This window comes from Phocoena sinus, chromosome 16, assembly GCF_008692025.1.
Source record: "Phocoena sinus isolate mPhoSin1 chromosome 16, mPhoSin1.pri, whole genome shotgun sequence".
NCBI lineage: Eukaryota > Metazoa > Chordata > Mammalia > Artiodactyla > Phocoenidae > Phocoena > Phocoena sinus.
In genome coordinates, this window is record NC_045778.1 from 53,296,314 (window position 1) to 53,318,595 (window position 22,282).

Below are 22,282 nucleotides of genomic sequence, written 5' to 3' on the forward strand. Positions count from 1 at the left end.
ACTTTATATTAGACTGTGTATATTAACATCTTTTAGGACTGGAAGGAGTTTAGGGACTATATAGTTCTAACTCGCCTTATTCATTCATGTGTTTTGAGCAACAGTTGTCTGTTGAATTCCTTCTTTGTACCTAACATATAATAGGATCTACCATTGTGGATGCTGGATATACCATAGTATGCAACACAGACCTGCCCTAATATAGCTTAGGATCTAATAGGGAAGACAGACATTAATCAAATAGCTACGTAAATATGTAATTACACATTGTGGCAAGTGCTGTCTTTAGAGGGAAAATACAGGTTGTCTAAGACATGGATTAGGAAGGTAGACTCAGATCTGAGAAGGTCAGGGAAAGCTGGGATCTCAGGTGAAGGGCTTTCTGGGCAAAGTCTCTGGAACAGAAACCTCGTGGCCAGTGGGGAACTGAGAGTACGCTAGTGTGAGGGTGGGTGTTTTCTGAATGAGGAGAGGGTTGAACATCCCACTTCTGCTGAGTCAGGAGTAGAAGTACATCATCTACTGTTCCAATTTTCTCTTTCTTTTCACATTGAAGGAGACTTACTCAGAAGCCTGGACCTGTGACATTTGCACAGGTAGAATTATTTCCATCCAAAGACAGGATCTGCCCCACTTCCACATGGCCTCCAGTCTCCCTGAGCTCGGGCTCTGTTGCTACCCACATCTCCAGATCTTCACCAAGGCACACTGGTGTCTCATGACCCAAGCAAGGTCATTTCTGTTGACCCTCTTTCTAGACCACTGCTTCTGTTCACTCAGCATAGCTCATGAAGATCAGTTATGGTTGATAAAATCATGTGTATGATCAAAAACTAGCTTAAGGTGAAGTTTATACACAGTACGATTGCAACTATATAAAAATTGCCATGCATTAAAAAAGACCAGAAGGAAATAAATAAAAAGAACAGTGGTGTCTAGTTGGTGAAATCTTTTTTTTCCTTAATTTTATTTTTTTTATCGGGGTATAGTTGTTTTACAATGTTGTGTTAGTTTCTACTGTACAGTGGAGTTCCTTGTGCTATACAGCAGGTTCTCATTAGTTATCTATTTTATACATATTAGTGTATATATGTCAATCCCAATCTCCCAATTCATGCCCCCCGACTCCTTTTCCTGCTTGGTGTCCATACGTTTGTTCTCTACATCTGTGTCTCTATTTCTGCCTTGCAAATCGGTTCATCTGTACCACTTTTTTAGATTCCACGTATATGTGTTAATATATGACATTGGTTTTTCTCTTTCTGACGTACTTCACTCTGTATGACAGGTTCACCCACATCTCTACAAATGACCCAATTTTGTTCCTTTTTATGGCTGAGTAATATTCCATTGTATATATGTACCACATCTTCCTTATCCATTCGTCTGTCGATGGACATTTAGGTTGCTTCCACGACACGGCTATTGTAAATAATGCTGTAAATGAATATTGGGGCTAGTTGGTGAAATCTTTAATGTCTTTTTTCCCCTTTTCCTTTCATTTTCTAGATGTTACTTAATAAATTTATAGTACTCTTAAAAGAGAAAGTCATATTGAAATAATAATATTAAGGAGATGTCAGATCTCTTCCTCACTACTCAAATCTTTGATTTTTCTTTGATGTGAAGGACATACTTATAGGGGTTTTAGAAATGTTTTAAATATGAGCTACAGAGAAACATTGGGTACGAGTAATAGCACGACAAGGCACAGCATTTCACAAAACATTTCTATAGGATGGAGTTTTTATTTAAAACAGAATTCTGTTGTTGCTGAGTCTGGGGGATGCTGGTTTAAACTAGGTTAGGCGGGTTTCTCCACTGTCAGAATTCTCTGAAGCAGTCACTACCTAGTGGGTTCGTGAGCCCAGGATGGGGAGAGAGCATGCAGCATTCCCCAGACTTCTGGGAAACTTTCTTCACTCAGGTCCCTGCAGGCTTAGTGCTCTCTGGAACATGCTTTGGAAAATGCTTATGTGGGGAAAGAGAGCAAAAGCTGGTGGCTCCTGGGGCTCTAGATGGATCAGGTGAGGTATAACTATCTTTACTACCCATTCAGCAAGTCAAACTGCTCTGGACCCAGTTTTCTACTATAAAATAAGAGGATTGGATGAAATGAACTTCTAGCTCTAAAATGGGCCAGCTATGAAAAACAAGTGAATATGCTTGTAGGTTTGTGACAATGAAAGGCAAACTCCCCGAATGTTCAAACAGAGAATTTTCAGACAATCAAGCTTTATCTTTCCCTAAAGGCAGCAAGCGATGCCAAATTTTTATTTGCAATTCATTTGGAAGACAAAAAACATTTGTTCCAGTTCAACAGGTTAGCATTCCAGGCTGCTGTATACAGCAGGAAATGCCCTCAATTCCTGTGTCAATGCTCTACCCGCCCTTCTCAAGCACTTGCCAAATGAAATGTAGTAAAAGTTTTCCTTTCTCAACCACCTCACTGTGTAAGGCCTTAGAGAAACAGGCTGATAGGAGCAAGGCTGGTTCCTTTGCTCTACTGGAAGAGTATCTTTCATGTCAACATAGTAGACAGAATAGAACATCCTGATTCCAGATAAAGGCTTCTTGCTGCTGCTGCCTCGCTCTCTTTTATCATATACTTCTGTGGTTAGAACATCTTCTGACAGGAAGAATTCAGGGACCCTGCTAGGGAACAGCAGGATTTTCTGCCGCGTAACACCTGAGGCTCTTGCTCCACCCTGAGAGGTTTCCCACAGGTTCAAAGGCCCCAGACCTCAGTTAGACCCCTGTCTGCTCACAAAGGTCACCGCCTAAGCCCGTTCTTGGTTTGATCTCACTGCAAGCCTAGTTGCTGAGGAGTCTGTGCAGCTTCGTTCCTTGCTGCTCGTCTGAGCTGTGGCCCTCACAGTGCGATCTGCCACTTGATAATGCTTAAGTCAGCAGTTGTTTTACATCTATCCCCTCATATTGTCTTATCACCTGGGAAGAACCTAAAAACTCCAGGGAGAAAAGAAGACAAGAATTAGAATTCAACTCCCTGGACCACTGCGGATAGCTAAACGTAGAGCTTGTTGAGCTGTCAAGTTTTCTTCCATTTCACCCCAGGGAGTATCACTGTGCTGCTGTGTGAGCATCCTTGAGCTTGCATAACATCTGCAGTATTCTCTGCCTCCTTCTGCACAGCGGGGCTTCCCTGTGGTAATCAGCTTTATGCCCCCGTAAAGAAAAGGGCCCGCATGCTTGCTTCGGGCAAAGCAATGGAGCCTGGATTTGGATCAGAGTCAGACCCAAGACCTTGTGCTCCTTATACAGAGGAACAGAGGAGCAAGGCCCAGACTATAGTTTTCAAATTGGTGCCCCACTTAAAGGCCTGACTCTGATCGAAAACCAGGCTCCGTCACCTAATCACTTTGTATCTTGACTAAATTACTTAACCTCTTTGGACTTTAGTTTCTCATCTGTATAGCGGGGATGAAAACAGTATGTACCTTCTAGTACTGGTCTAGCAGTTAAGTCCGATAATTCTTATAAAATACTCCTCACAGCACTTGGCTGGTGCACGTCATGCCCTCATGAAATGTGATGTGGTGACTTTGTTCTTCTCCTTTCTCTTCTGACCACCTAGTTCTTTCTCATATTGTCTTTTTACCTTTCCTCCTCCACCTTCTTTCTTACTTTATTCTTCCATTCATTGCCTTCTATGCTTAAGAGCCAAAAGCATGAAGTTAAAGTACAAATCTTTTAAAATTTATTGAATACAACTTATAGTTATATTTGTAATTAAAAACAAGCACACTTAGTATTTTCCATGTCTCTTTTCCAGAGTACAGGCCACATACCAGGCCAGTTAAATCACAAATCTGGGGGTCAGACATGGGCATCAGTAGCCTTTGAAGCTCTTCAGATGATTCTAATATGATTCCAATGTGCATACAGGTTTGGGAACTGCTAGATTGATGGCTTTCTACTCCCTCTATATTGTCCCGGCTGCTTCAGTATATGGTTCTGAATCTTGCCTCCAATTTAGAATCACCTGAGAAGCTTCTAATAATACGGCTGCTTGGGCCCTACCTTGGCTAAGGCCTGGATATTTCTAATGTGCAACCAGCACTGAGAGCCATAGTTCTAGAGGGATTGGTGTCCTGGTAGATCTTATGATCAGCACAACTCCAGGCACTCACTCCACCCCAACCTACCCCCACTATGAATTAAAATACTTTCTCCTCTGTGTTTTTGAAAACCCATGTCTTTGTCTCCTTTCTGTTGCAAGCTGAATACAGAGAAGAATGATGTAATGCTGATAAGTTCTTGGTTTGTTTTGCCCTCAGTTTGGGATTGTGCTGGATGCGGGCTCTTCTCACACGAATTTGTACATCTATAAGTGGCCAGCAGAAAAGGAGAATGACACAGGGGTGGTGACTCAGATAGAAGAGTGCAAGGTAAAAGGTAAGATGAAGAAAAAGGGACCGGGAGACAGTGGGCATGAGAGCATGAGAGGCATGTGGGAAGTGAAACAAACACACGAGAAAAAGGGAAGTCAAGTGAGAACGCAGCGGAGCTGCTATTGTTGCTATTTTATAAATAATTGCTATTTTATTATCATTATGAAAACGGTACTGAAATCAGTCCTTAATGATGAAGCCCTTGAAAGATAAACTTTCATATAATTGGGTAATAGTAACTCCCATCAACAGAACAATTCTATGTGCCATGGACTTGGTACTGAAAATGTGTTATTTCGTCCTCACAGTCTCCCTTTAAGGAATGTATTATTATTCCCATTTTTTTAAAATGAGGGCACTGAGGTTGAAAGAAGTTATGGCACTTGTTTAAGGTTACTTGAGCTAGTAAGTGATGGAACTGGGGCTCGAACTGAAATCTGCCCAAATTTAACTAAACCCTTATCAGTCATATGATTAGCAAATATTTTCTCCTATTCAGTAGGTTGTCTTTTCGTTTTGTCAGTGGTTTCCTTTGCTGTGCAAAGATCTGCCCAACTTTAAACCCATGTGTTAGCCAGTGGTTCTCAAATTTGAACCTGCATCAGAACCACCTGGAGGGTGTGTTAAAGCACAGGTGCTCGCTCCCGCCCCCGAGTATCTGGTTCAGTAGGTCTGGGATGAGGACTGAGAATTTGCGCTTCTAACAAGTGCCCAGGTGATGTTGATGTTGAGGCTGGTGGATCCAGAGCCTTGCTGCTCTTAATCTTTGTCCTCTAATCTATGGCTTGGAAGGAATTTTCAAAAGCCTTTAGCTTCTGTATAGGCAGGCAAATTATAGACCCTTAGGGCTGCAAAAAGGACCTTGTGGATCACTGAAGTCTTGTTTTATAGAAAAGGAAGCAAAAACCTGAAAGACTAGTGACTGGCAAGGAGGAACAGAACCAGGACAAGAATCTGGGCCTCCAAGTTGCACTGCAGGCTTCCTGCTACTCTGAGTCACCACATTGCGTATTGAGTCTTTTCCTAGTTACTTTCCTTTTAAGGTCACAAGACCAGTTAGAGTTGTGGGCAGCAGCTCTTCCCACTCCCTCCTGCCCAACACTCCCGCCCGCGCCCTCACCTTTCTGACCTTCATCTCTCTTGGCCTTTTTAGCCAGGGATTCACTGTTTAGTTTTGGTCAGACAGGTAACCTAGGCCCCAGAATATAATTGACTTTTAGCTTGGTGGCCTGTGGTGTCCACTAATTTTCATAGTTTATCAAGAAAGCTATAGATAGGATACGTTTCCAAGAGAGCAAGTCGTTCTACCCAGTAGCCTGATGTCCTCAGAATCTGGCCCCATCAGTTCTGAGGTAGTACTTCAAACATTTCTTAAAACCCAAATCCCTCGTTTTATTGACTTCTATTTAATAATTCACTGCCTTCCATTTCTTCTTCCACGTGTTGTTGTGGTGTTAACCTAGCAGCTGTCTCCTGAGACACATATCCCCATGCGTGTTTGGCCTAATAAATGCAGTAATTTTCCCTTCTCAAAAGATAGCTTCCCTGGTGGCACAGTGGTTGGGATCTGTGAGCTGTGGCTGGGCCTGTGAGCCGTGGCCGCTGAGCCTGCGCGTCCGGAGCCTGTGCTCCGCAACAGGGGAGGCCACACAGTGAGAGGCCCGCGTACCGCAAAAAAAAAAAAAAAAAAAATAGAGTTCTCTAATCAAATATTTAAATAGAAAGGTGAGTTGAAAGCTACTGGTTATTGAAGGCCAGGCTTTTTGAGTCAAAACACTTAGCTGATAACTTGGAGCTGATTTTCTCGTTACAGTTAAGTAAACAGGCTATTTAAAATTTGGTGAATGAGATATGGATCAGATATCTGGTTACTTATTGTTAAAGCAAATCCTCACTATAAAGCACTGAAAATGTAGATGTTTAGCTTAACGTGAGCCAAAATTGTTAACTGTTAAATAACTTCAAAAAGCGTAAAGCATCTTGGCTCTCTAATCCTCTCCACAGCAGCAGTTAAAACAGCTCTAAAACTGGACAGTTTTACTAGGCAGACAGGGTATCAGAGTAGAAAAGCTGCTGAGGAGACATGGGTTCTATGCCTGTTTCTTCTAACAAAGGAAGAAACATTGCTGCAGAAATTTTAGTGTTAGTTAGTAGCTGTTCCTGTCTTTTCAGTAAAAGCCCATGTGCCTGGTACATATTTTAATTTTTGTTCTGTTATCTTTTGCCTTTCCCATCTTCTAGGAATTAGTGTTGTTAATTACAACTTTGTGGAAGAAGCATCATAAAACAGCTATATAGAGTAGCTATCTATAAGATCCCCATTTAAGTCTGAGAGAGCCTGGTTTTAGGAAGGCTGTGCATGCAATTAAATGTGAAAATTGCGCCATCCAGTGGCAAGATTACTGAACAGCAGACAGACCCGGCTTGAGGTCTGAAAATAAATCCTCCTGAGGCTAGATTCAGTGAGTTACCCTCTAAGTACAAAAACTTAACAGATATCACAAAAAGAAATTGTCTCCTTGCATTTTCTCAGAAAACATCAGTATTTTCTCTAATAATGTGAAGATATGTCCTTTACTTTTAAAAACAATTTTCATCTGCTTCTACTTTCTACTTTTTTTCATTTGCTTTCTCTAGGTCCTGGAATCTCAGAATTTGCTCAGAAACTAAGTGAAATAGACATTTATCTGTCTGCATGCATGGAAAGAGCCAGGAAAGTGATTCCAGCATCCCAGCACACAGAGACACCTGTTTACCTGGGAGCCACGGCAGGCATGCGGTTGCTCAGGTATAGCAGCCTGTAGGGACTGAGAGCTGCAGGGAGATAGGTTGGGCAGTTGCTAGAGCCTCTGAGTCATGGGCGAACGCCACACTTCTCTAACACCCCAATCCTAGACATGCTAAATGTCCACACCTAAGAAAGAAAATCTCAGTAAATGGGTAAAATTCCCAAACTCTTAGCTTGCATAATGATGGGAGTTTAAGTATGTTAAAAAAAAAAAAAAAGGCCTCTTGCTCATCTCCCCACAGGGAATTCAAGGGAGTGATGGCACAAAAAGAGGAAGGTTGAGCCTTTATACTCTGGGATTTGGGGCTACAGATTTAGCAATTCCACATCTGGGAGGAGGAAGGCCAGAGGAGACTCGCAGACATCCCGAGACACAAATCATCACAATTAGCACATCTTTACTGGTCACCACTTAGTATCTGTGTTCATTATTTGTTCATTTGTTTGTTCATTCATTCATTCTGTTTGTATTGACTGCCTGCTCTGTCCCAGGACGTGGAAGTAGGTGACTCATCTTCCAAGATCAGGGTTTTGATACAGGGCGACCAATTCTTTGATAGAAGAGTGCTCAGAGCTGTTATGGGAGCACACTTGTCCCTGCCAAGAATGGGTGGAGGTCAAGAAGACTCACCAGAGGAGGGGATACATGAGCCAAATCATGAAGGACTTGTGGGGGGAGGGGAAGGGCATTACAGGCAGAGCAGACATCATGCGTTCCATAACCTATGTTTATTTGGCACCTGTTATGTGTCAGGCATAAGTCCCTGCTTTCCTGGATCTTGTGTTCTAATAGATGTGCAAAGGAGTGATATGTGAGAGACCAGGGCATGTTCAGAGGACTATAGATAGTTCTGCATAGATAGAACGTAGGGTACGTAGAGTTAATACTAATAATGACAATGGTAATGGTAGCAGCTTGTATTTGTTGGGCCCTTACTATGTTCTTAGCACTGTGCTTTAATTTAAATCACTGTAACTCTATGAAGTAACAGGTATTATTAACTATTATTAATCAGATTAAGGAAGCTGTGGTGTACAGATGTTAAGTAACTCACCAAAGGTCACATACCTGGCAAGTGGTAGAGCCAGGATTGTGTGAAGGCAAGATTCGGATCACAAAGTGCCTTGTGGGCCATGCTAGGGAGTTTGAAGTTTATCTGGGAAACAATGGGAAGCCATTAAAGGATGTTACACAACTGGTGCCACTGGTAGAGAGGTGGATTGGAGGAGAGGAAAACTAGGGATAAGGAGGCCAGTTGATAGGGTAAGGAAGCCATTCAAATGAGAGATTACTGGGGTCTAATGCCAGTTGGAAGGCAGCATTTTCTGACCCAGAGACTCTCAGTATTATATTGCCTAGATCTTGGAAGCAATTGTATTCCATCTTCATTGTGACAACCCTGGAAGATTTCTTCTTTAGATCTCAAGGTCTCAGACCCAAAAACCAAGGCAGAATATGAGAAAGATTTTTTACCCCACTCCGGCACCAACTGAGGTTGGGTATCTGTCCCAGGACGTTTTCCACTTGGTGTCTGCTAGAGCCCTAATTAAAAACTTCAAGCAGAGCCTTGAGGCTACGTAAGCAGCTTGAAGCCACCAGCAATGGCTAATGTAGCACACATCAGCTCTAGGCTTGGTGATCAAACAATATCCAGCTACCACCACCACAGCAATTAAAATTACTCTGATAATTTCTTGGAGCCAGGGAACAACAATGAAAATGGTATTTTAAGAGGACCAACCTACGTAGGGGTTGGAAGGATCTGGATTTGGAGAAGAGGGGCCAAAAGAGTAGTTACGCTCCTTCCCAAAGGAGGGCTTCTCAGACAGCCATGTGTGGGGATCTCCATCCTTCTGTTTATTGCAGTGAGCTTATGCTTCACTTCCTAGGGGAACTGGCTGGAAGCTCTGGCTGCAATGGGTAGTCATAGTTATTCAAACAAAACCAGTAACCTCAGCTCTTTGTGCAGGATGGAAAATGAACGGTTGGCAGACAAGATCCTGGCTGCGGTGGCAAACAGCATCAGCAGCTACCCCTTTGACTTCCAGGGTGCCAGAATCATCACTGGCCAAGAGGAAGGTGCCTATGGCTGGATTACTATCAACTACCTGCTGGGCAGATTCACTCAGGTGATTGTCTCACAGCATCCGTGGAGGTGGCTCCCTGTGGGTCAATGCCATTGATATCTCAGGCAGTACTTGGATCGCTAGACAGAATGAATGATGGATAAATGAACAAATTAATTTACCCTCACATTTGCAGGGGTCACCAGAGCTATAATTCTCTCACAAGAACTCTCACTATTGGAAAATAAGGAAGCCATATACAGAGATACAGGAAAAAAAATGTTTAAATCTATCATTAAAAATAAAAATAGCTAACATTTGCGTAGTGCCATGTGTCTGGTGCTATGCAAAGCATTTTTCATGTACTGTTTGACTTAATCTTCAGAATAACCATATGAGGTGTTCTCTCATTTTAGAGCCTCAAATCGAGGCCTAGAGGAGGCAATTATTCTGCCCAAGGTCACATGGCTAATAAGCCAATGAGTAGGGATTTGAACTTGGGTCTTTCTGGCCCCAGATCTTGTGTTTGTAAACTGTTCCTATGTTGCCGCAGTCTGAGCTATGTCTTTGAAGCCCCTGTTTTCTTGCTGTTGATCTGATGCAGACTCAGGAACCTCTGGTGAGCTTTGTTTCACCCTTATCCTCCTGCTCCTTTGCCTTAGGAAGTCCCTGAGTCCAAGAAATAGCATGAAAAGAGGGATGTCCAGATCCTTCTACCACTGGTGTCGGTACTGTCTTTCAGAAATTGAGTTGGTTTAACCTGAAACCAAGTGAAGGCGATACTCAGGAAACCTATGGAGCTTTAGACCTTGGGGGAGCCTCTACACAAATCACTTTTGTGCCTCGAAACGAAACGACTGAGTCTTCTAACAACACTCTGCACTTTCGCCTCTATGGCAAGAACTACGGTGTATACACACACAGCTTCTTGTGCTATGGGAAGGATCAAGCCCTCTTGCAGAAACTGTCCAAGGACCTTCAGGCGAGTGTAACTGAATCCAGACCACCCTCCCCACAACTGGGCCACCAGCCCCCCGCGTCCGTTTCTCTTTCTATTTCAGTAACTGACCTGAAGTTGGTTACTGTACTTTCCAAACCTTTTCAGGCAGGATATCTAACTACATCTGGTCAACCCCTGTGAATTGTCCCATCCAGACACCACCTCCTATGTTTGTTTACTGCACTGTCTCCAAGGACATGACTCAAATCCTTTCTTTGGAAATAATTTCTCACCCCTGTGGGGCTGACAATGAAAAGTACATGCTACAGTAGTGTATGTGTGTGTGCGTGTGCCCATGCACAGTTTTTAAGCTCTTTTCAATCTCCATTTCCTACGAACTGCAGAAAACAAGGCTATTAGAAACAATCTGGAGAGGAGAAAAATAACTTCAGAGAAAATGCAGCGTTTATTGATCAACACTTCAAATCTTGTCCCTAGACACTTTTTGCGTTTTGAAGGCGAGAAACGTTAAACATACTCAAAATCATGCAAGTACCAGCACATCCTGACAAACACAGAGCAAGGATGTCAAATCCAGGTGTTCCCTGTCTCTACTGAAAGGACAACCAGTTCTCTGCTTTCCTCCAAAGCTCGCTCTCTGGTTCTCAGAAACACTATCAATAAGATGACTGCCATGGGAGGAGGGGCTGCTGAGAGACGCCTAGTGAGCCCTAAGTTTCCACTAAGCCTCTCATCCACAGCAGCCCCTTTACTTCTCGTGAACATACTGGGTTGTGGGTTGAAAATCATTTTGATACTCCTGCCTTAAGTGATCTGAGGCACTTCCAGCTCTTGAAGCTTTTGCTTTTTGGCTTGGAGGTAGGGCCAGGGATATAGGCAGACCCCCAGAGAACTACCCTAGGCTCGGAATTTTGAGAACCTTGAGAGTTTTCCTTGTGGATCTGCTTCTGACCTATGCGATTAGTACTAAGCGCTAGGGGCCATTCCAAACTAATGGAATTTCTGGGCCCAGCTTCAATGATATTAGCTTTCTGTGAATAGCAAAAGTTCATTTACATCTGATACCACTTCTGGTGCCTGTTATACAAATATGACTGTTACCCAAGGGTAAAAAAGGCAGAGCAGGGGCATACTGATGCCAGTGCTGAGTGCCTGGCTGTTTCTCGGTTGCTACACATTATTGAAGTCAGACTAAAGCATTTGCACATGATGCCTTCAAGTGATTTTTCTATTCAGGGTACAAATGGAACCATCCGTGACCCATGCTTTAACTCTGGATACCGGAGGAAAATGAACATGAGTGACCTTTATGAGTCTCCCTGCATCAGGAGATTTGAGGCAACTTTTCCATTTCTACCATTCCCTGAAGTTGAAATCCGCGGCATTGGAAACTATCAACAATGCCAGCGAAGCATCCTTCAACTCTTTAACACCAGTTACTGCCCTTACTCCAGCTGTTCCTTCAATGGGATTTTCTTGCCACCCCTCCAAGGGAATTTTGGGGTAAGTTTGTGACATGATGATGTATTTGTTACAATGGTTTTTGGTTGCAAATTACAGAACATATGCCTACAAAGGAGAGGCCACAACAGTGAGAGACCCGCGTACCACGGAAAAAAAAAAAAAAAAAAAAGATGGGAGTTTTGTAACTTTTCCTCTTATCTTCTTTTTTCCCCATCTTTCTTTCTCCCTGACTCTCCCGTTAAAATTATCGAGAAAATTAGCTACCAGATGGCTCAGAAATGCATGTCAGCAGCAAAGTGACCCCCTTCCAGGAAGGAAGCAGCTGTTGGGGATGGAATATCACCTGATCCATAATTTACTCATCAGAGATTTCCAGGCACTTTCATTAGGCTTTCTGGAGAGTGAATCAGTGTCCCTCTGTGTTGGATACTGCACCAAACTCAGCATTTTTCTCTTGCAGGCATTTTCAGCTTTTTACTATGTGATGGAGTTTTTAAACCTTACATCAGAGGAACAGTCAACTCATAAAAAGATGATTAGCACATTGGAAAAGTTCTGCTCTCAGCCTTGGGAAGAGGTAAGTGACTAGAAACAGCATCTGTTACCATTGCTATCTGCCCTTGACAGCATGGAGGATGTGAGTCTGCTCTTCAAGTCATGCTAATGTGACCAAGATCCAGCACTCATGTTAGAGAAGCCTAGATGGTACACTCAATTAAGAGTAAGTTCACTGGCATTCCTTGATAACTTGGCATACAATGGCTTAAACAAAAAAGGTCTTATTGTTTTCACCTAATTCGAAGTCCGGAAGTAGTCAGTTGCTGGCATGGAGTGGGCAGCTTGACTATCTCAGCCATTCTTCAGTTGTTGTTAGACCTGTTTCCTCATGGAAGCAAGGTGTAGCTTCAGGGATCACAGCCGTGTTCGAGGTCAGAAGAAGGATAGCGCCAGATAAATCTGTTCCTTTTTATAGGAAAGCAAAAGCTATCCCAGAAGCTCCTAGTAGTATTTTCTCTTACATCTCATTGGCCAGGACTGGCTGGGAAAGCAGGATGCAGGATTTTATGACTGGCTTAGAGCCCTAGATCCATCATGAGCTACTTCCTGGAGCTGAGCACATTGTCGCCCACTCCTTCTCCCAACTCCCAGGGAAGATAGGCAGTTCACAGAATCTGCCACAGACACCATTGTGGTAAGACCCTTTTTTCATCAGACAGGTCCAAGGTATCTCCTACTTATTCATAAATTTGAAGCCCCAAATTTTTCTTGTCTGAGGCACTGAGTCATTCAAGATCCAGTGCTACCTGATGAAAGTTTCCAGGGACGTGAGAGAAGGATATGGAGTCTACTCTGATTTAGAAAAACAGATCACCTAGGAGTGGCTCAAAACAGCAGCTGTTTTAAGTTGACAAAAGTGACTTAAAATGAGTGATTTTAAGAGAGATTGCAAAAGTGATTGCAAAAGTGACCAGTGCTTTCATTCTGAAGATATGCAATTAATTAAAAATGAAGGCTGTTCTCGTGGGCACTGACAACAGAGGAAGGAAGGTTGTGCAAGAGCCTGGACATCTGAAATTTTCTCTAAGTATTTTGTCTGAGTTAGAACATGAAGGAAGAGTATTCAGGGCTTTTGGAAAGAGCAGCTCAAATATGCCTCAGCACTTTACAAAACAGGGGAGGCTTTTTGCAGCTAGTGGTGATCTGTGGAGAAAGACGAGCATCTCGGGTTCTTGAGGAAAATGCTTCCTAAACTGGGTTCCAGAGCAGTGTTTGTCAAATGTTACTATGTGTGTGATCATATGGGGATCATATTAAAAAGCACATTCTGCACTGGCACATCAGGGGCGAGGATTGACAAATTCTCAGGGGATGCCGCTGCTGCTGGTCCAGAGACCTAACTGAGTGGCAAGGCTTTTTATGAAACTGTTTCTTCAAGATGCTTATAGAGGCTCTAAACCAAAGACTTTGGTCAAGAGCATACAGAAAACTCTGGTTAAACAAAGATTAATAGATTTCTTTCATGCAAGATTTTTCACAGTTTTTAATATGCTAATGTGATTGTGAAACTCATGTTTCACAAGGGATGGCAAACTATAGTAAAATTCAGTGTTGTTGAACCTATCAGACCACAGAAACTACTTTTTTCCCAGAACACTTATCAATGTCTCATAGAACCCTGTGGAGGAACAGATTGCTTAACAGACCCTAAACTGTGAACCCCTGCACCCACTGAAGGAGTGCAGCACCACTCCCAAAGCTCTCTGCAGGGGCCAACTCTCAGGCCCATGTGAGCTGGGGCTTTTTCCTCTCTTGATCAGCTCTAATAGCGAGCATGAGGGCTATGGAGAAGTGCCTGTTGTTGTCCAGTGATGTTTTCTTCACTTCACTTCCAGCTGCAGATGTATTTTGGTGAAGTGAAGGAGAAGTACCTGAGTGAATACTGCTTTTCTGGCACCTACATCCTCGCTCTTCTTCTGAATGGCTATCATTTTACAGCTGAGTCCTGGAAGGATATTCACTTCATGGGCAAGGTTTGTTAGGCTGTGGGGAGGTTGGGTGGTAGTGACTGAAGCAGCTTTGGGCTTAAAAGAGGTAGGAGTCAACCTGATTTAATTTTGGCCTGATGTCCTGTCCTACCACTTCACCTCTAACCCAAGATGGCATCTCCTGATAATGTTGACCAGCCAGTTGTGGATATCCTAAGGAGGGGTACTTGCATTCTCAGCCTCGCCTTTCTGCTCACAGTACAGTGACTAACCCCTTATAAAACAAAAAATGAGATAGTAAAGTAATGTAGCAGTATTTCAACAGCCAGTGATTCTGCGTGCTGACTTCAACATCCATCTCAGAGGCCCCTTCGTGAATCCAGAAGGGATGATCATGGTTTGTCACAAGGGGTTAAAGCCTTGTTGATTGTAGCTTCAAGACTCACCAATCTGAAAGCTCGCTGTGAAGAATGAGATGAGTGGCTGTGAATGGGGGCCTTTGCTTAGAAGCCAGGCTTAGCATGAGCCTTAAAGAAGCAAGCCCATAGCTTTGCATTACAATAGCATTACCTCCAGGCATAGAGCAACATTTACATCGGCAGCAAGACTCATGGGCACACTCACGCTTGATGAAAAATATCAAGAGCAGTGTTTCTCTACCTTTTTTTTTTTTTTTTTTTTTATGCGTTACGCGGGCCTCTCACTGTTGTGGCCTCTCCCGTTGCGGAGGACAGGCTCCGGACGCGCAGGCTCAGCGGCCATGGCTCACGGGCCCAGCCGCTCCGCGGCATGTGGGATCTTCCCAGACCGGGGCACGAACCCGTGTCCCCTGCATCGGCAGGCGGACTCTCAACCACTGCGCCACCAGGGAAGCCCTTCTCTACCTTTTAAACCCATATCCACTAATGGCAATAACAATTTATCCCTTTATTAAATATGGTGACTTCAAGCAAAACAAAGCATTGAGGCAGCAGAGGGCTGTAGTAGCCTTAAAGATACTAGTTTCATCACACTCTTATCAATATTGACTTTGCTAATTAAAATCTTTTCCTTGTTTTAACATCCCAGTCTTCCTTCCGTTCCATCACAGTTTGTCTGTTAGAGAGATATGTCTATGTCAAATTTACCTAGTGATTTATATTCTTTGAACTCCAATCTATGATCCGTTATTTCTAAACCTTAAGTGATAACTCCTCTAACTCTGGAGGCTTCCTTGACACAGGCAGTCAGATATGGTTCCATTCCCCATAAAGGGACATGGGCCTTTTTACAAATTATTAATTCCCAGTACTGGTAAAGGTTTAGGGGAGAGGAGCATTCCACATGGTATTGGTTGGAATGTAAACTGGCATAACCTTTGGAAAGACTGTTTTGGCAACATGAGCTAGGAGCCTTAAAACATGTACATCATTTTGTCCAGTTGCTCCATTTCTAGGCTTGATAAATAATTGAACAAAGTGAGTAAAAATGAACATACAAGGCAGTTCATGTCAGTGATGATGTTGCAGAAATCCCTTAAGAGACATGGGATGATGTTTACAAGGAATTGTTAAGTGAATAATTCTACATACAATTTAATTCCATTTTTTATGTGAAAAACATGCACAGAGAGGACTGGTAGGATATGTCACAAAATGATAATAGCAGCGACTTCTGAATGATGAAGTAGAGGTGGTTTTTATTTTCTTTTTTAGTATTATCTGTACTTCATGATTTTCCTACCATGACCACATACAACTCATGTAATAGAAACATTTCCACAATTCTTTGTTATTCATAGACTACCTGTATTTCAATACATTTTGAGGTGACTTGAAAATATTCCTAGGAAGATGGCAGGGTTGGAGAATGTTTTTTTATTTAAGAATAATCCTTTCTCATGCATATGCAGTCTTTCATCTTGTCAAGTAAGACTGACTTGCTGGGATTATTCCCCAATTTTTCCCTAGTTGAATCATAAAAGAAGTCCTGGTTTCATATGGATGAGATTCCTGGGCCTGACATTGATACACAAGGCCAGGGACGGTCATTATTCTCTCACCCTTTACCCGCTTCCTGTCATCCACACCCCCTTCCCTACCCCAGCCACCCACATTCACACAAACAGCAAAAGAAGAATGCAAATTTCCACAGGCCTAATTTAAATTAAGTTCTTCTAGGCAGGAGAACTGAGCCGTCATTCCCCAAATTCCTCTCTGAATTGGGGGAATTTAGTAGTGAGGCCCCACACTCCTCTTCTTAATCACTTGCTCCTGCTCCATTTTCCCCACAGCCATCTTCCCAATTCAGAATATAAAAGTAATCCATTTAGAGAACTGAACATGGTGCTCTCACTTCCTGGGTGCTCAGTGTTATGGATAGGGTTGCATGAAAGCTCATTTAATCCTCGGACCAGAAACAACAGACTTTCCCCACTGTTTGCAGGTCCGGAGCACCAGCGTCGGGTGGACTTTGGGCTACATGCTGAACCTGACCAACATGATCCCATCTGAAGAGCCATTGTCCACACCTCTCTCCCACTCCACATATGTCTTCCTCATGGTCCTCTTCTCCCTGATCCTGGTCATAGTGGTCGTAATAGGCATATTTATCTTTCACAAGCCTTCGTATTTCTGGAAAGACATGGTATAGCAGGAACAGCTGAAATCTGCTGGCTGGAGTGAGAAGAAAACTTGCCCAGGGAGCACTTTCCTCCACAGTGGTGTTCAAGGCCAGTCTTGACCAGCATGAAGCTTCCTTGGCTTTTGCTGAAGCCTTTCCATGGGAGGTATTTACCACCCACTGCCTCAAGAACTTCCTGGCAGACATTGTCTCTTTTGTGAGCCTCTCCAAACTCCCCCCCCCTTTCTCTTTTGTACTCTGTGCTTGTGTAGCTCTTGAAGACCTGCCTCCTTTCATGATAGTTGCTTTATAAAAGAACAATATTGACTTTATCCAGAAGAACTGAGAGTCCTGAGTCCTGTGCTGGGAAATTGCCCTGGCTAAAAGAAGAATCTTGGGAACTGATTCAGTTGTGGTCTTACACACCCTTTCTCTCTCCTGTTTCCCGTTTATTAAGAAAGCCATCCAATGCCTTTGGAGAAGACAGACATATATCCCATGCCCAGTCTGCCCTTTGCATGGGAGAATTTTCTAGTCTAGGCAAGTACGTGCTAGGGCGAAAGAGTCCTACAAAGGAATTTATGGGATGTGCAGTTAATCCAATAGTTAATCCAAGACAAAAGAGGGATGTGGGTAAGTCACATATTCCTGGGTGATGCCAAAATGCTAGAGTGGGACACCCAGACCAGAGATTATTTAAAAAGCTGCTGTACATATACATAGGCATTCAAATATCAGGGCGTATTATCTGGTAGGTGTACACATGTCAGGAAGAAAAATACAGTTACAGCACAAGGTCAGGAAAGTGCATCCTCCAACACATCTATTGGGGTTTTGTTTTTATTGCAGTAAAACGCATATAACCTAAAATTCACCATTATGACATATACAATTTAGTGGCATTTAGTACATTCACAATGTTGTGCCACTGTCACCAATATCTAATTCCAGAATATTTTCATCACTAAGAAATTATTGGCTGGGGATAAGACCATCCTGTGGTAGGCTTGAATCATCAACCTTTCCATTTAGCCAAGCATTGCTAACCAGTTGCACCACAAAGATGCTCACTGAGTTTTAAAGCCATGCCATATCTTACTGTCCCAGGGTTTAATTTAGTGCAAGAGTTGCATCAGTGAAGAGTGGCATGCCTTTTTTGTTGTCATGGTATTTACACAACAAAATGTGCAAGGAACCACATCTGCAAGTTTTGCTGCCGGTTCTAGGTACTTTTGCTTTAAGCATCTTTGTCGTAGACATTTTTGCCACAAACATTTCACTGCAAATAATTGGCTCGAAAGCAATTTTGCCATAAAAGATAAAATAATGGAAAATCAAAGAGGGATAATTAAAAGGACATAATGAAACGAATAACAAAATTCAAGACTTATTGTGAAATATAAAATATTTGAGTACATTTAAAGTGTGTGTTGATTCATGGCAATACTGTGCACATAACTGATTTATTTTGTGGGTTGTATCTAAGCACTTGTCTTCCAAGTCTTTCATTCATAGCTTTTTTTTTTTTTTTTTTTTTTTGTGGTACGCGGGCCTCTCACTGCTGTGCCCCCTCCCGTCGCGGAGCACAGGCTCCGGACGTGCAGGCCCAGCGGCCATGGCCCACGGGTCCAGCCGCTCCGCAGCACGTGGGATCCTCCCGGACCGGGGCACGAACCCGTGTCCCCTGCATCGGCAGGCAGACTCCCAACCACTGCGCCCATTCATAGCATTTTATACTTTTTTTTTTTTTTGCTCATTGATTTGTCTCCTCGTTCTGCATCGTACTTTTTCTTTTTTGCTAAAATTTTTTCCTTCGTAAAGAGCGATGTAAGTTTCCAAATACTTAGAGGCATCTTTGTAACTGAGCTTTGTGTTGTGTTTTGAAAGCTTCTACACGGTTGTCGTTTGTTCTTGGCATATTGTCACGTGTCCATTGATAGATGTTCCAAAGTTGTGTGGGAAATGTGAGTTCACCTCTGCACCTTCCAGGGCCTTGGTCTCTTTCTCCTCCACTGTAGTGTGTTTCAAAATAAGGAGCCAACTTTTGGGGCAAATCACTGTCATATGCCAGCTCGATAAAGCCATCAATAATGTCGCCAACTGGAAGAAATGCTAACTTATTTCAACCAGTTGAAACCAAACTGTCAAACCAAAAACTGTCAACCAGTTATTTTATCTTTCACAGGGAATTTGCCTTACAGCCAATTAGTTATTTGACGAAAATGTTTGTTGCAGAAGTGCTTGTGGCAGAGATGTCAATGGCAAAGATGCTTATGGTGAAGGTACCTAGAACCCATTTCAAGATGTAATTAATATATGTTACTAATGATATATATATTTTAATATTTTTTGAAATCTGTTGTGTATATTACACTTACAGCACATCCTAACCAGGACTCCATTTCAAGTGCTCAATAGCCACGTGTGGCTAGTGGCTACCATATTGAATAGCACACGTCTAAAAGTACATTCACAGCTAAAAGGACACAGGCAATAACACTTTGTCTTTCTCTTGAGGGGGGGAATTTTCTTTAAACAGCTATAGATGCTATAACATTCTTGCTATTATTTATTATATATGAAGTTTAACATTATTCTTAACAAGCTTTTAACATCCCAGCTCAGAATTTCACATTACTCCTCAGGTTTTGTTGCCTTTTTTGTGAAGACACAGATGCCTATTATTCAGGCCAAGATGCCTGATGAAAGACCTTTGGGAAATTTAATCTGGATTCAAAGATAATACAAGATAATTGGATGCTTATATTCTATGGTCAAAATGTAAACTTGAATATTAAAATAAAGATTAGTCTCTTAATAGCTCACAGAGCAAAGTTTACCATATAATAGTAACGTTACTATTAAAATATATTCTCATTTATTGTCAGTTTGAAAGATGAGCTGAATTTCACTGAAATTGGTCTCATTCCTCTCTGATTCAGAGTCTAATAGTTGCTATCTGGTTAGAACATGAGTTGCTCATAGTTAGCCTATGCTAGCCAGGTATTTCTTTCAGTTTGTGCTAGTTTTATAATTTTTTAAAATTTCTTATAACAACCTCAAAATTTCAGTGGCTTACCACAATAAACATTGATTTTTCATGTTCATGGGTCTGCAAGTCAGCTAGTATATCTACTTGCGGTCGTAGGTCTGGTTCAGGCCTGCTCCATATATCTCCCACTCTCCTTGTCTGGTGGCTTCCTGAGCCATGTTCCCATGATGAGTGGTAGGGGCACAAGAAAGGGAGAGAAAATACAGGATGCCTCTTCAGGCCTTGGCCAGGACAGGCCCCTGTCACTTCCATCCACATTCTACTGACCAAAATAAGTCATATGACTAAGCCTAACATTAGGGAGCTGGAGAAATACTGGGAGGAATGGCGGAGTCATGTGGCAAAGAACATGAATAACTAATTCTAACACAGAAAATTCGTGAAACATTGGGCACAACGATTCAATCTACCACAGAGTCTCATTAACTGAAACATAAAGTACGTTTTCTTCAAATTAAAATCTACTTATCTTGCCAAAGAATATTCTTCTTAAAAAATGTCATTTCTTCTGTGACATCATCAATTACAACTTTTTTTCACGGCCTTAATCAAGGTGCTCTGGCAGCTCCTAAATTAGTCTCATATTCTAAAATGATAGATTTCCTAAGAGACCATCTATTTATTTTCTTTATATGTTTAGGACAGTGTATATAGTTAACTACCCAAGTTTTTATTTACACAAGAACCTAATACAACTGAACATAATTGGTTTTATCACAGGTATAATGGATTTTTTAATAAAAGGGAAAGGAATGTCTCCAAAAGCCTTCTCTTTCAAAAGTGGCATTTAAGGACTGTGCATGTGGTAAAAGCATTGTTGTACTTTTTGCATTTCTCTATTTTAAGTAATTTAATTTCTAAATTTAAATTGATGATATAATGATGGCACCACTGTCATCAGCATCTGAGTTGACTTTTTATTTTTATATCCCTTTTGCATGATGAATAGCAGAGAACATGGATTAGTCAATGAGAAGTGAGATACAGTCACCTAAGAAACAACATCATTTCTTATAATGAAGTTCTAAGAAGAGAGGGGAGGAAAGTCATGTGAGCCAGACAGGCAACAGTATGTATTTAGGATGACTTAAACTGAACTCTACCCTTCCTCCTAAACCTGCTCCTCCTCCTGCATTTTATCATGATTAATGCCACCACTGCCTCTAGTAACCAAGATCAGAATCAACTTTATCAATGTTGAAGTGACAGGGGCCTGTCCTGGCCAAGACCTGCCCATTCTGCCTTTGCAGCATTTTTCATTTTGATTCCCCTTTACAATCTTGTTGTTATCACCCCAGTAGAGACCTGATACCAGGAACAGTAATCTTGTCTCCAAACTATTACTTCCAGATTAATCTTTATAAAAAGTGGGCTTAATCACATTGCTCCTCAACTAAAACTGTTGGTGACTTTCTATTGCCTATGAAATAAGGTCATACTCTCCAACAGACATTCAGGCCCTTTGATCCATGCCTATAAGCTCTCCCAGGCTTACATCCCACTTTACCCTCTGATGTTCCTTACACTCTAGCCAAGGTAGACTGATTCTTTACCCAGAGCTGTTCAGGTTATTTGCTCAACTTGGAGCACCTTTGCCCCACTCTGCGTTTAAGGCTCAGCTCAAATGACCCTTCTTCAGTGAAGTCTTCTCCAAATCTCTAAGTCAGAATAAACTGCTTCTTCCCTGTGCTATCACAGCCCTTTACCTGGGCCTCCATTAGAGCATTCAGACCATTCTATTCAGTATTTGGGTTAAGCTTCTTGGGGACAAGATACGTGACCTATCCCTTTTTGAAAAGTTGGGCTCAGGGGTATTTTAGCAGGAACTAAGGTAACAGTCCTAGTTAATCGCTCTGTCCATTGCCAGATGGGCTGGTCCATACCACTGTTTCTGCATCAGTATCCTTATTTATGTTATCTCTTGACATGACCATCCTCTTCCTCCAGCTTGTAAGGACCAGCTCAACTCCTGACTCCCCAGTGAAGCCCTCTTTGATTTTACCCACATTGAACTTTCCCTTCTGGACCATGCATTTAGTTTCAATAGAGCTCACTACGTGGGAATTGATTGTACATATTATTAAAGTAGAATTTTAAGGATTAGAATGGACCTTAAAAGGTAATGTTTATCAAAATTTAATGTGTATATGACTTACCCAAGGGTCTTGTTGAAGTAAAAATTACTTAATTTTAATTAATAAAAAATGATTCAGTAGGTCTGGGGTGAGGCTGAGGTGTTCTACATATCTAACAAGCTGCCAGGTAATGCCACTACAACTGTATGGGGACCAAACTTTGGGTACCAAAGATCTAGATTACTTTCCCATTCCATGGGGTTCCTTCTTTTTTTTTTTTTTTTTTTTTTTAATGCTGTACGCGGGCCTCTCACTGTTGTGGCCTCTCCCGTTGCGGAGCACAGGCTCCGGACGCGCAGGCCCAGCGGCCATGGCT

The 22,282-nt window shown here is 42.2% G+C and overlaps 1 protein-coding gene across 12 annotated transcripts in view; it reads left to right on the forward strand.

Annotated features, from left to right (window-relative positions):
* The window catches only part of ENTPD1 (ectonucleoside triphosphate diphosphohydrolase 1), a 124,940-nt gene that overhangs the window by 92,454 nt on the left and 10,204 nt on the right, over window positions 1–22,282 (forward strand). For 8 of the 12 annotated variants that reach the window (XM_032607362.1, XM_032607366.1, XM_032607370.1 and 5 more), the window contains 8 exons: window positions 4,299–4,416; window positions 7,050–7,200; window positions 9,171–9,330; window positions 10,010–10,249; window positions 11,465–11,731; window positions 12,153–12,269; window positions 14,086–14,223; window positions 16,603–17,184. In XM_032607362.1, the coding sequence (XP_032463253.1) occupies window positions 4,299–4,416; window positions 7,050–7,200; window positions 9,171–9,330; window positions 10,010–10,249; window positions 11,465–11,731; window positions 12,153–12,269; window positions 14,086–14,223; window positions 16,603–16,809 (1,398 nt within the window). In that variant the 3' untranslated portion in view covers window positions 16,810–17,184. Of the gene's footprint in view, window positions 1–4,298; window positions 4,417–7,049; window positions 7,201–9,170; window positions 9,331–10,009; window positions 10,250–11,464; window positions 11,732–12,152; window positions 12,270–14,085; window positions 14,224–16,602; window positions 17,185–22,282 lie in introns of those variants that run through there. The other 4 variants (XM_032607371.1, XM_032607369.1, XM_032607372.1 and 1 more) reach the window with 4 other exon arrangements.